Source organism: Bidens hawaiensis, unplaced genomic scaffold (genome assembly GCF_021521415.1).
Source record: "Bidens hawaiensis isolate Kalapana, Puna unplaced genomic scaffold, B.hawaiensis_p1.1 tig00029186_1, whole genome shotgun sequence".
Classification (NCBI taxonomy): domain Eukaryota; kingdom Viridiplantae; phylum Streptophyta; class Magnoliopsida; order Asterales; family Asteraceae; genus Bidens; species Bidens hawaiensis.
In genome coordinates, this window is record NW_027494813.1 from 134619 (window position 1) to 147108 (window position 12490).

At 33.3% G+C, this 12490-nt stretch overlaps 2 protein-coding genes across 2 annotated transcripts; one reads left to right on the plus strand and one right to left on the minus strand.

Annotated features, from left to right (window-relative positions):
• Positions 1-2832: 2832 nt before the first annotated feature.
• LOC143578360 (uncharacterized) lies at positions 2833-3986 on the plus strand. The gene is made up of 2 exons (XM_077061961.1): positions 2833-3567; positions 3879-3986. Exons 1-2 carry the CDS (start codon positions 3016-3018, stop codon positions 3984-3986), a joined length of 660 nt encoding a protein of 219 aa, XP_076918076.1. The 5' UTR covers positions 2833-3015.
• Positions 3987-5391: 1405 nt separating this feature from the next.
• Positions 5392-8424, minus strand: LOC143578363 (magnesium transporter MRS2-3-like). The gene is made up of 6 exons (XM_077061962.1): positions 8017-8424; positions 7216-7422; positions 7012-7140; positions 6760-6935; positions 5811-6033; positions 5392-5694 (listed from the first exon to the last, which is right to left on the minus strand). The coding sequence occupies exons 1-6, from the start codon at positions 8401-8403 to the stop codon at positions 5392-5394; spliced, it is 1425 nt and encodes a 474-aa protein (XP_076918077.1). The 5' UTR covers positions 8404-8424.
• Between the last annotated feature and the right edge of the window lie 4066 nt (positions 8425-12490).

Sequence of the window (12490 nt, forward strand, 5' to 3'; positions counted from 1 at the left end):
TTCTTAACTCTCATTCTATACATGCCATATATATATAGAGAGAGAGAGAGAAAGAGAGAGAGAGAGAGAGAGTGAGTGAGATTATATATATATATATATATATATATATATATATAGAGAGAGAGAGAGAGAGAGAGATAGAGAGAGGTGGGTTAATGTACAAAAATGCTTATCGTACAAAAGGTACAAACACCTCTAATCGTTGATTTTAATTTCAAGTGGTGACAAATTCGTAATTAAACCTATATCTAATTTTTCAATCAAATTCATCGATGCGTCGAATTATTCGTCAATTCACTTATTAATTGCTTCAGATAGATTTTCGTCTTTGTCCAATTTCTTCATCACATTCCATGCGCTTAAAATTTTCATTATATTCTGTCTACAAAATTGCATATCAAATTGAATAGTTAGAAATTACGATCGAGTGATATCAAATCAATTTGAATTACGATTTTGCATATAATATAACTAAATCTGTTCTGTTTTGCCGAAGTTACTGATTTTGCAATGTTCGTTCCGCTGATGTTATTCAATTGTTATTTGGAATGTCCTTTTCTGTAATTTCAGTCAGTTTCATAAGTATATGTTTTGATCAACATATAATTAATATATGTATAGATACCTTGAAGACTATGCTTTCAATTTGTATTTTTGAATTATGCTCCTCACTTGTTTCAGTTTTCATCATATATTTTTGAATTACGCTAAGCATAATTGAGTGTGATGTTTAAAAAATAAGCTCACCAATCTTTCACACATGTTACGCTCATGTACGTTCTACTACGCTCACATATTACGCTCAAAATCAATTCATGCTAAATGATTGAGCATAATTGGATTTGTGTGTAACTGAACGTAATTGAAATTTAATTTGAGCATATGTTGGTTGTTAAAAAAAACAAAATATGAACACCTCTGTTGTTGGATTTAATTGTGAATTACATATGTTCATCAATATAATCACTTTATTCCAGCATGGTCAGCTCGTTCAAAGCATATTCTTTTGCAAAAGAATTGTGAACTAAATTAATTCAATTGTTATTGTGTGGTAACCGTTGCTCTATTCTTTCAATTTTGAGCAATAAATTAAAAAAATAATCACAATTGAGTTTAACGTAATTTGCAATTGAAATCGAGAAACAAAACGATAACGCAATTCACTTTGATTTGTCCCTTTATTTTGATTTTGATTTCAATTGTGATTAACGAACATGACGTGATTGCCGCATAGAACTTACTCGACTAGGGATGATGGTTAACTAGAACGGAAACGAAATTGAATGAAATTACAAATTTGTCATCACTGTGTTTTTTGAAATCAACGGACTATTTGGTCGCGTACTTTTTTGTACGATAACGATTATTGTATTATATCTTTCTATATATATATACACATATATACAGTAGAAACTCGATAAATTAATACTCGATTATTTAATAAACTCTCTAAGATAATATTTTTTGCCAGTCCCGACTCGGGGATAGGGTGCTAAATTAATAATTCGCTAAAATTATAAGATAATACATTTTTGATAATTTCTTTAGACCCCATATAAAATATAAATTAATAATTCCTTATATATAGCATATTACATGAATGATTTATGAAGGTTTCTTGAAAAATGACTCAATTGTCTTTTGTTTTTTGTTGAAATCAATTTCCCCTTTAATCTCGTCTCTAATTTTCCTTAGCATGGTAAGAACTTCTGGTGTTGTTTTCTCATAGCTCAACAAGAAATTGTTCAATGTGATTGCCGCTTTAATAGCTTCGTTTCGCGAAGGGGGCTCCATTGTAGAACTTTCATCATCTTCTTCATCGATATCATCTTTATTAATTCCAATAACGCTTTCAATAATTTCTTCATCAGTCAACAACTGTGCAACTACATTTTCTTCTGGGTGAGTCAGAACATTCTATTATAAATTAATAAAATATTAATTAATATATAAATTAATAATTATTAATTTATCGATTAATTAATAACTCTTTTAATTAATAAATTTTGGTGGTCCCAAGTGTATTATTTTATAGAGTTTCTACTGTATATAGGAATCGGGTTCACATTTCTTTCCTCAAGAGAATCAAGTTCGCATTCATCATTAATTGTGCGTGAATGAAGATTTTAAATCCCACCTCCATCCAGATCTTAGGGCGCGTCTGGTTTGTGCAATGTTTTTGCGAGGAACTGGAAATGAAATTTGAACTGGAATTGGGAAGAATTTTCTAGAAAATCATTGATGTGTTTGGTTGGACATTTATAACCCAAAATTAGCAAATACAATCTGCCATGCCTGTTAGTAATCACGTGGAGCCCAATATCAAAAGCTATTCCAAGCTCACTAAACTAGTTCATGGGTTCCAAGTCAGAACGGGTCGGAGTGGATGGATTCGGGTCGGAACGGGTTTTGCGTCTAACCAGGCTTTGGGTCGGAGTGGGTTTCAGGTTGAAACGGCCTCGGGTCGGAATGGGGGTTTGGGTCGAAACAGGTTTCGCATTGGAGTGAGTTCATACCCGAACCCCCTCCTTCCCCGAAATCGTACCGACCCAAAGCACGTTCTGATGCGAAACCCGTTCCGATTCAAAACCCGTTCTGACATGAAGCCCGTTCTAATGCAAACCCGCTCTGACACGAAACCTGTTCCGTCACCGAACCCATTCCATCACGAAACCCATTCCCAACCCATAACCGTTCCGACCCGAACCCAGTTTTAGTCGATAATTAATATGTAATGAATCATTTACCTTCACTTCTATCCACCACCATATTTCACCACATTTCATTTAATGTAAAAAGTGAAACTGGCCATCACGACATTACCTATATACGTGACACCCTTCTTTCACATTTTACCCTTATCCCAAAGGATAGCCTTATTTGTTAGAGCATTATATTATTTGCATATTTAAACATGGAATTGAAAAAAGGTATGACTCAGCTTAATGAAAGAATTTTAGACATACTTAAAAAAGCAAGTTGATATCCAGATTTCTGGTTTGAAACCAACACAAGATGCAGTTTCCGATGAAATCGCATGCTCACCCATCTGCACACTGCGCAACACGACAAAACCACTTCAGGATTTGCCTATCATATAAGCCTTCAGATTCCACACACACTCTTCTATCTTTCTCCAACACAATCTCATATTCCCATCGCTTTCTTGAATCAAATATGGATCATGTTTTTGATTCAGAAGAATCAAGCAGTGGGTGTGAATCTGGTTGGACCCTTTACTTAGATCACTCATGCAAACACGCATTTGCCACGCATGAACACAATCAAGAACACGATGAACAAGTTGAAGATGATGATGATATGTCCATGGTTTCAGATGCATCTTCAGGCCCACCACATTTTCAAGAACATCAAGAACAAGATGAAGATGAATATAATAACAACAGCAACAACAACAATGATGGTTATTGTGATCCTATGATGTTTGTTTCTAGGAAAAGAAGAAAGGTTCTTGAACAAACAAGTTTCTATGGTCATAGACACTTGCAGGATCTGCCTGCTTCTCTTGATGACACGGCTAGTTCTCCATTTTTCACCTTTTGCAGTGTAAGTATTTTGTTTGATGCTACGGTTATTTTCGATTCATTTCGAAGATAGTTTGATAATGTTGTTTTGAATCAAAATAAGTGGTTGACTGACTCGATTATATATTATATAATATACGATTAAAATAGTATCACATGATTATTTATCGATCGGAATATCAATGTTGTCAATATCTGATGAATAAGTGTTATCGAGTGTCGGATGTGTAAACAATGAAACTGATATCAGATATCATATGACATATATAATTTTTTTTTAACGTGTACGTCTGTAAATCTTATGATGGTTTATTTTCATTTCTATTTTTGCAGAAGGATCTAAAAGTGTGCACTAAAGAGGGATTAATGGAGGATGATATCAGTTTTGATTATTCACAAGGCCATTCCACGACCTATTTTGAGGTATTTTTCAATCTATAAATTCAAAAAATTAATCTCTCTTATAACTTGAATGAACAATGATGTTTTTCTTTATCATTATTACAATTTTATATGCTAGCAACCAATCATGATGTGTTTAACACAAAATTAATGCCAATGAAAGAAATGCAAAAACCGTGTATAACCACTTTTATAATGTCACTTAAATATAACGTAGCAGGAGAGATAAAGATGAGAAAAGATATAAACTTGGGTTTGTATGCGGATCTTTTAGTATTCTATTTAACTTGGGTTTTTATGCGGATCTCATGTATTCTATTTAAAGGGTTAGGTTATAATAAGAAGTTTAATATGAAGGGTTAAGATTAGTTTAGGTGAAAATCAAGTGTGAATATAAGAGGAAGAGCATAAAAGGAATAACACATTTGTTGACTTTCTTTCTTCACATGCAAGACACATGCCAAATTCCCCCATCATTTTAAAACGTCCATAACTTTTTTTTACAATGTTTTTATTAAAAAACAAATTCACCATAATAACGAGTGTCTTTTTATCTTTTATATGAGTACCATATTGTTATATAAAAATTTAAAAAAAATTAGTGGGCTTTTTACGTATTGTGTTTACCAAAATTGTGTTTTACAAAATTGTATTTATCATTGTGTTTTTTACATTGTGTCATACAATTATTTTTTTTATTGTGTTTTTATCATTGTGTTTTTTTATAGTGTTTTTTTTCATTGTGTTTTTTACATAGTGATTTCCATTGTATTTTTTCGGACTTTTCCGGCGAGGTGGTGGCAGCGGGTGACGGTTGTGGTGGCGGTGGGCGTTGAAGTGGTGGTAGTTGTAGGATATGAGTGAAGATGTAAGTGAGTTTTATGTAAGTGGGTTTTTGAAATTAATGTAATTAAGTAGGTTTTGATATTAAAGTGTTAGACTAAAATATCCTCATTCCTAACCTTCTTAGGAAAATCAAACTTCTTATTTGAATCTAACCCCTATTTAAATTTGTTTTTAATTAAGCAATCCTTCTACAATCCATGCTCACCCTTTATTAGTTTCTCTTTGCATTGGGGTTGTACTTATGAAAAAAGAAGCTATGCTGAGTTGTACATTGATATATTGTTTTCTAAGTGGTACTAAGCCTAACAAGATGTTTACTTGACAATGAACAGATGGTTTGAAGTGAGTCCATAACAAGCAAAAGAGTAAAAGGAGTACAAAAGTCTCTTCAATGCAAGTGGAATTTAGATCTAAACATTTAGAAATATTTTACAATTTTTTCCTTCTTTTCCTTAGTTATGAGTAGTACTTACAGTGAGGTGGCCAATATCTTTGATATTAACCAATCATATTTTGACAACTATTTCACATGTTTTGGTATAAAATGCACCTCAAACAAAAACCATTAAGTATTTAATGGTTCTCGTTTGAACTCAAGTCACTCTAGAAGCCTTTGGTTTTTGCACCACGCGATAACAATAATATACAAGAAAATGCTACCGGTGGTGCAACCACCAACGGTCCACGTAAAGTTATGCATTCCCAATTCCTTTTCGGCCGGGGTATCACCTTTAAAAAGGTCGATATTAATATTCATTCCAAACGCTCCAACCACAACCACAAACGCGTTCACAATCATACTCGCTATTGACAACATGACACCCATTTGTAACAGATTGTTCTGCTTGTCATCCAACATTATGTTTATGTAGTCTTCTGTGTCCTCCACATATTCCCTCAGCTGCTCATGTAACATGTTTAAAAAGATTAACAAATCTTGTGAATTTTAAAACATTGAAGATAAATAATAATAATAATAATAATAATAATAATAATAATAATAATCAAAACTCGTACCGTTGATAACTTATTCATGGTACCATCAATCTGAACAAAATATGCCTCTAACAACATTTCAAGTTCCTCAACATCACGGTGTTTAACCGTGTTTCGGGCTATGCTAGTTCTAGTCATGCGGCTGTATCTTCCAACTGCGCGGGACCCGAAAAATCGTTCTTGTTGGCTGTCCAATCTTTCAAGATCAACTTCATGTATGTTGTCATCGTCTTCCAAAGGAATTCTAATGTAACAATAATTAATTCGAAGATATAAACATAAATTATTGGGTGATAAAATAAATGTAGAAGTAGATGCGTAATTACTCCTAAACTGAGCTTGCCTAACAAAAGAACAGAGTCCAAGCTTCACTTTTCTAGCTTGAGTTGGCTTGCGAGCCAAAACGAGCATATTATTTACATCACTTTTATTTAATATATTTGTATATTATTATTATTATACAAATATATTTACTAGGCTCGACTTAGCCTGTTTACATGTGATGTGACTAAAACCAAAAAATAACTAAACCTAAACAAAAACTGATAGTTTGATTTAATCTTTTCATAAAAAGTGGATTATCAGTCGAGCTTCAGTTTGCATGTGATGTGACTAAAAAAATTAAAAAAAGAATAAAACGAAAGTACGCATTTCATTTCATATTTGAGTTTTTTGTAACTTATAATAATTTAATGGATAATGTAACCTAGGTATACTAGCCCGAATGCATAATGATAACAAAGAGATTAAATCCCAAATTCATTATTTTGGGCTTACTTCTTTTTCGGCCCAAAGATGTCAAGCCCAAATGGTAAAGCCAAAAAAACCGAACCGAATCAAACCCCAAAAGGAGCTAAATCGAACCGTCTTAAAAAACTGATAAACTGAGTTTTCGGTTTTTAATTCAGTTTGAGCCCAAAACCAGCCTAAACTAACCTATAGACACCCCTAATTAGAAAAAGAGACAAACCCATCATCTGCATCTGACGGAAGAATTTGCTCATCCACACGATCTTGCTCGTTTATAGGACTCACAGAAGCGTTTTCATATTGTTGCTCAAGTTTCTTTTGCTCAAGTTTCTTGGTCAGATACATTTCAGCCATATCTTCATCATCATCAAGCAAGTGCTCTAACTCGTCCCGAACCTAAATCCATCACAAACGCTATAAACTGAATATTCAAATGAATGTAACTTATTTGTATCTCGTATAGCCCACAGACCTTTTGAACGCGCCCTGAAATAGTAACCAGCCGACTTTTAATTTGACGAACACGTTCCAGATTCAAAGTACTAATTTTTGAAGTCAACTTATCCAGTGCAGGATGAGCTTCTTTCTCCAATGTTCTTGCCTAGATAATACAAGAGGACATAAAATGGATTGTTCAGGTCAGAACGAGTTCAGCTCAAGCAATAGAAAGTCTGACCTCTTTATCCAAAGAAGTGCATGCTGCTTCGATGCAGGTCTCAAGTGCAATGAACTCAAACCGAAGGAGCTTGAGTCCATCTTGGCTTGTAAGGGAAGGTGTTCCTTCATGTTTAACCTCCTGTTCACTTATTATATCATTTGGTTTATGTTCTTCTACATCATACATGTTTGCCCATTGTGTATCATCAGAATTTATGATTCTCTCCTGTTAATGTTTCATTAAAATAGTAAGGACTGAAGATTAATTACCTATGAATGTGTTCAATACAGAATTTGCAAGTTTACTACTTATCGGAGCCAAAACCCTTGACGGTTATGGTAATTTGTGTTCAAATCTAGGGATGTCCATGAAACCGAAAAAACCAAACAAAAACAAAAACAAAAACTGATGGTTTGGTTTTGTGTTTTTGAAAAACCAAACTTGCGGTTCGGTTTTGGTTTTTCATGTAATAAAAACCGAATATGACCAAATTCATAAATTTTCATTTTTTATTTTAAGTAATTTTTAAGAATTTAATAAACATGTAAATCTAATATGTTAGCACAAACGTATAATAATCAATTAGTTATTAATTAACGAAAATTTTCTAGCTCATATGGCAAAATCCAAAAAACTGAAAAACCGAAACCAAACAGTTTTCAAATTTTCAAAAACTGAAGTAGTTTCGGTTTTTTTGTTTGGTTTTGGCCCCGAACAGAGCCAAACCAAACCATGCACATCCCTAATCAAATTAATCATACATTTCAACCAGCTCTAAATGACGAAACGTATACAAAACTTTCGAGAAATACGAATAACCTGAGATGCAACCGAGCAATAATGTCGCATGATACGTTGTTGAAGCTCTTCAACAAAGGGTGCAACAAACGGATCCTTTGAATTAAGCAAAAGCACCTCATGCGCGGTGATGATGGCCTTAATGTGCTCCAAATTAATAACAATAGCCCGTTCTCTACCAAGCACGGTCGACGGATAAGATAAAATCGGGTCCAGAATACGAAGATCACGTGCGGGTAACCCCGTTCGTCGCATGACTGTGTGCTTCCCGGCCTCGACTAATTGTCCTTGGCCAGTGGAATCTAACAGGAGCCATTGTCTTATTCCCGCGGCTTTTTTTCTGACTCCTCCACCCACGTTCAACGGGATGGCGGTTCGTGCGGTCGGGACACTGTTTTCTTCCTGCATGGGGACGGTGGTAGTGGTTTTTGGTGGAGGATCACGACGGGCTCTCATTGATTTTGATGGTTTGAAATGTGTTTGACCGGGTCTTGTTTGTTTGTTTGAAATATTGTTTTGAGTCAAATTTGTAGATTATATCCTTCATGGGGTGGTTAATAGTTTTAATCCTTAATTGTGTAAACTATTTAGTTGTTATAAATTATATATATACAATAGCGCCCTGCTTGTAGTGTGCGCATATAATCGATATATGTGTGAACTTTCGGGTGGGCAAAAGTGAAATTGCACTAATTTTGATGTTATTTTACTAATCTCGTGAAAATAACGTTAAAAGTGGCGGAAGGTTAATCAGGAATCATGTGGTGGCGTTGATAGCCGAAAGACAAGGGTACATGGATGGTTGAGTGTTATGTGCTTTATATCCAAAGCTTGATGCAAAACTATTTTTGAGCCGAGGTTCTCACCGGAAACTGCCTCTCTATTCATACGGGGTAGAGTACGGCTGTCTACATTTTCCCTCCTCGGACTCTACCATAGCTTTGTTATTGGTGGGATATACTGAGAGTATAATGATGATGAAATTATATATATACAATAGTTTGCTTATAGCATATAATATATGTTCAAAATTCAAACACGTAAGTATTTGAGGAGTTATTTGAAGTTGTGATTCTTACACATGCGATCATATTTGGCTATAATCCTTTGTCAATCCAACTTACTTTCATTGACATCAATATATATTCTTTATTAGCGTTTGTTAATGTTGAAAAAACAAACTAATACAACTTTATTATTACAATTTTTTTATTTCCTTGTCATTTTGCTATAATAAGTTCTGATGCCGTAATAAAGAATTATCATGATGATGATCTATTCGAATTGGAATGTCCTCCTATTTATGAAGAATATAATTCTGGAAGCAAAAGCGGATGAAATCGGTGTTTTAAAACCCGGCCTGGCTGGTCGGACCGGGAACCGGTCTCAATATCGGGCCGGGTAAGGGTATTTGGACAGTTTTCTAAAAACCCGGCCGGGTTCTGCGGGTGGCGGTCAGCCCGGACCTGGTGACCCGGCGGATCAACCGGTAAACCCATCTTTTCATAAAATCCAAAATGAAATGTGCATGTCAAGATTAAAACTTGTGTCATTTCCAAGATAAAAGCTTTAATAATTACCTCATAAGCTAACCAATCAATTTTCATTTATGTCTTTTTTAATCAAATATAAATCATATATATATATATATATATATATATATATATATATATATATATTTATTTCTTTATTTCTTTATTTAAAAATCTATGTATAAAACACAAATAAATATTATTATTGTTTTTGGTTATTATTATTTTTTAATATGTATATGAATTATATATATATATATATATATATATATATATATATATATATGTAGAGGGTAAGTATTATAAGAGAACCCTTTGCAAATTGAGAACTTTAAGAACCATTTTTGATAAAAAAAAAAACCTCTAATATTTAAAAAATTATGAAACAAAAAAAAAACAAAATTTTAAAAAAGTAAAAAAACTAAAATTCTTATATTTAATTCCGGTTTCATAAAAATATAAAAAGAATTAATTAATTCTTTTTATATTTTTATGAAACCGGAATTAAATATAAGAATTTTAGTTTTTTTACTTTTTTAAAATTTTGTTTTTTTTTTGTTTCATAATTTTTTAAATATTAGAGGTTTTTTTTTTTATCAAAAATGGTTCTTAAAGTTCTCAATTTGCAAAGGGTTCTCTTATAATACTTACCCTCTACATATATATATATATATATATATATATATATATATATATATATATATATATATATATATATATTCATATACATATTAAAAAATAATAATAACCAAAAACAATAATAATATTTATTTGTGTTTTATACATAGATTTTTAAATAAAGAAATAAAGAAATAAATATATATATATATATATATATATATATATATATGATTTATATTTGATTAAAAAAGACATAAATGAAAATTGATTGGTTAGCTTATGAGGTAATTATTAAAGCTTTTATCTTGGAAATGACACAAGTTTTAATCTTGACATGCACATTTCATTTTGGATTTTATGAAAAGATGGGTTTACCGGTTGATCCGCCGGGTCACCAGGTCCGGGCTGACCGCCACCCGCAGAACCCGGCCGGGTTTTTAGAAAACTGTCCAAATACCCTTACCCGGCCCGATATTGAGACCGGTTCCCGGTCCGACCAGCCAGGCCGGGTTTTAAAACACCGATTTCATCCGCTTTTGTCGATTTTTTTTTCTTTTTAATTCATATTATACCTATACACATATGTATAATTTTATTTAATCTCTAGTTACGTAATGTACACATATGTACATTATCATTTACCTTCAATTATACATATATTTATAAAAAACACATGTGACATATATGTACATTACACACACATATACATATATTATATGTATGTATGTATGTATGTATGTATGCATGCATGTATCATGTATGTATAATTTAGCTAAATCGAGATGTTTTTTGTTTGTTTTATGAAAGCAGAATGATAAATTAAGAAATTTGGTTTTTTTACTTTTTTTAATTTCGTTTTTATTGGTTTTCTGATTTTTTTTTATTTTTTGGTTTTTTGTTGTTCAAATGGTTCTTTCATGATCATGATCATATATATAAATTATTTATGATGTTATTCGGGTCAAACACCGATCCGCCTTCCTAGGGTCATCCGACCTTTTCCCGGTAAGACGTCCAAAACGACATCGTCTGAAAACAATGGAAAAACATTGGAAGAAACAAAATATATTCCATGCAATAAAAACCAAACTGATGGCCTATACAACATACTACTCCAACATCTAATTTAGAAATTGGGCTCAACCTACTAGTCCAACATCAAACTCCATGAGAGGCCCAACAAGAACTAATATTCCAACGGAATAAAATATTTTGCAACTAGCTAGATATAGGCCCACGTGAGTGCGTTGAGGCCAGCAGCAGAATTCTGAAACAGAGCGGGTTAAACGTGTTTGAACACAACCATCTCATTTCAAGGATTATCAAGGCAAATTTCCCCCATCCGGCATCCCCACATATTCCTCACCAGAACAAGACTCCTCAACGGTACACCCTCTTTCCAATTTTGTTTCCAACTAAATTTTTCTAACACTCACAAGGTTTATTTAGTGACCATCAAGTTAAACGATGAGCCGAAAACCTTTCATCAAGAAATGCAGGACAAAAGATGGAAATAAGACATGCAAAATGAAATTCGTGCCCTTGAAGAAAATGGGACATGGTCTCTCATAAAACTCCACGAAGGAAAACATGCTATCGACTCAAAGTGGGTCTATAAAGTGAAATACAAACTGAATGGGGAAGTTGAGCGGTACAAAGCTCGACTTGTACCAAAGGGTTTCACATAGCAGGAAGGAGTTGATTATCACGTGACTTTTCCACCGGTTACTAAACTCGTTACCGTTAGAACACTCCTAGTTATAGCAGTAAAGAAAAATTGAATTATTAATCAACTTGACATCAACAACGCCTTTGTTGATGGATATTTAAAAGAGGAAGTATACATGAAGATACCACAAGTTTTTCTAAAAAAAATGAGACCCGGGTTTGCAAATTAAAAAATTGCTTTATGGGTCAAAGCAAGCTTCACGAAATTTGTACCACAAGTTTACAACGTTGCTTCTTAATCTAGGTTTTAAACAATGTAAGGCTAATCATTCACTTTTCACTCACAAACAAGGTGAAAATTTTGTTGTTGTGCTTATATACACGTCGATGATGTTATTTTGGTTGGCAATACCTGTCACCATATCCAAGCCTTGAAAGATGAACTTGACAAACGGTTCAGTATCAAAGACCCATGGAACCTTAAGTATGTCCTCGTTATTGAGGTGGCTAGAACATTTAAAGGCTTAGTCTTAAGCCAAAGGAAATATATACTTGACATTCTTGAAGAGTATGGGTTACAAGGTTGTCGTCCTAGCTCATTCCCCATAGAACCGAACCTAAAATTTGAAATGGGAGAAGATGAATCAAAGGTTGATAGAAACCGATGTCGTCGG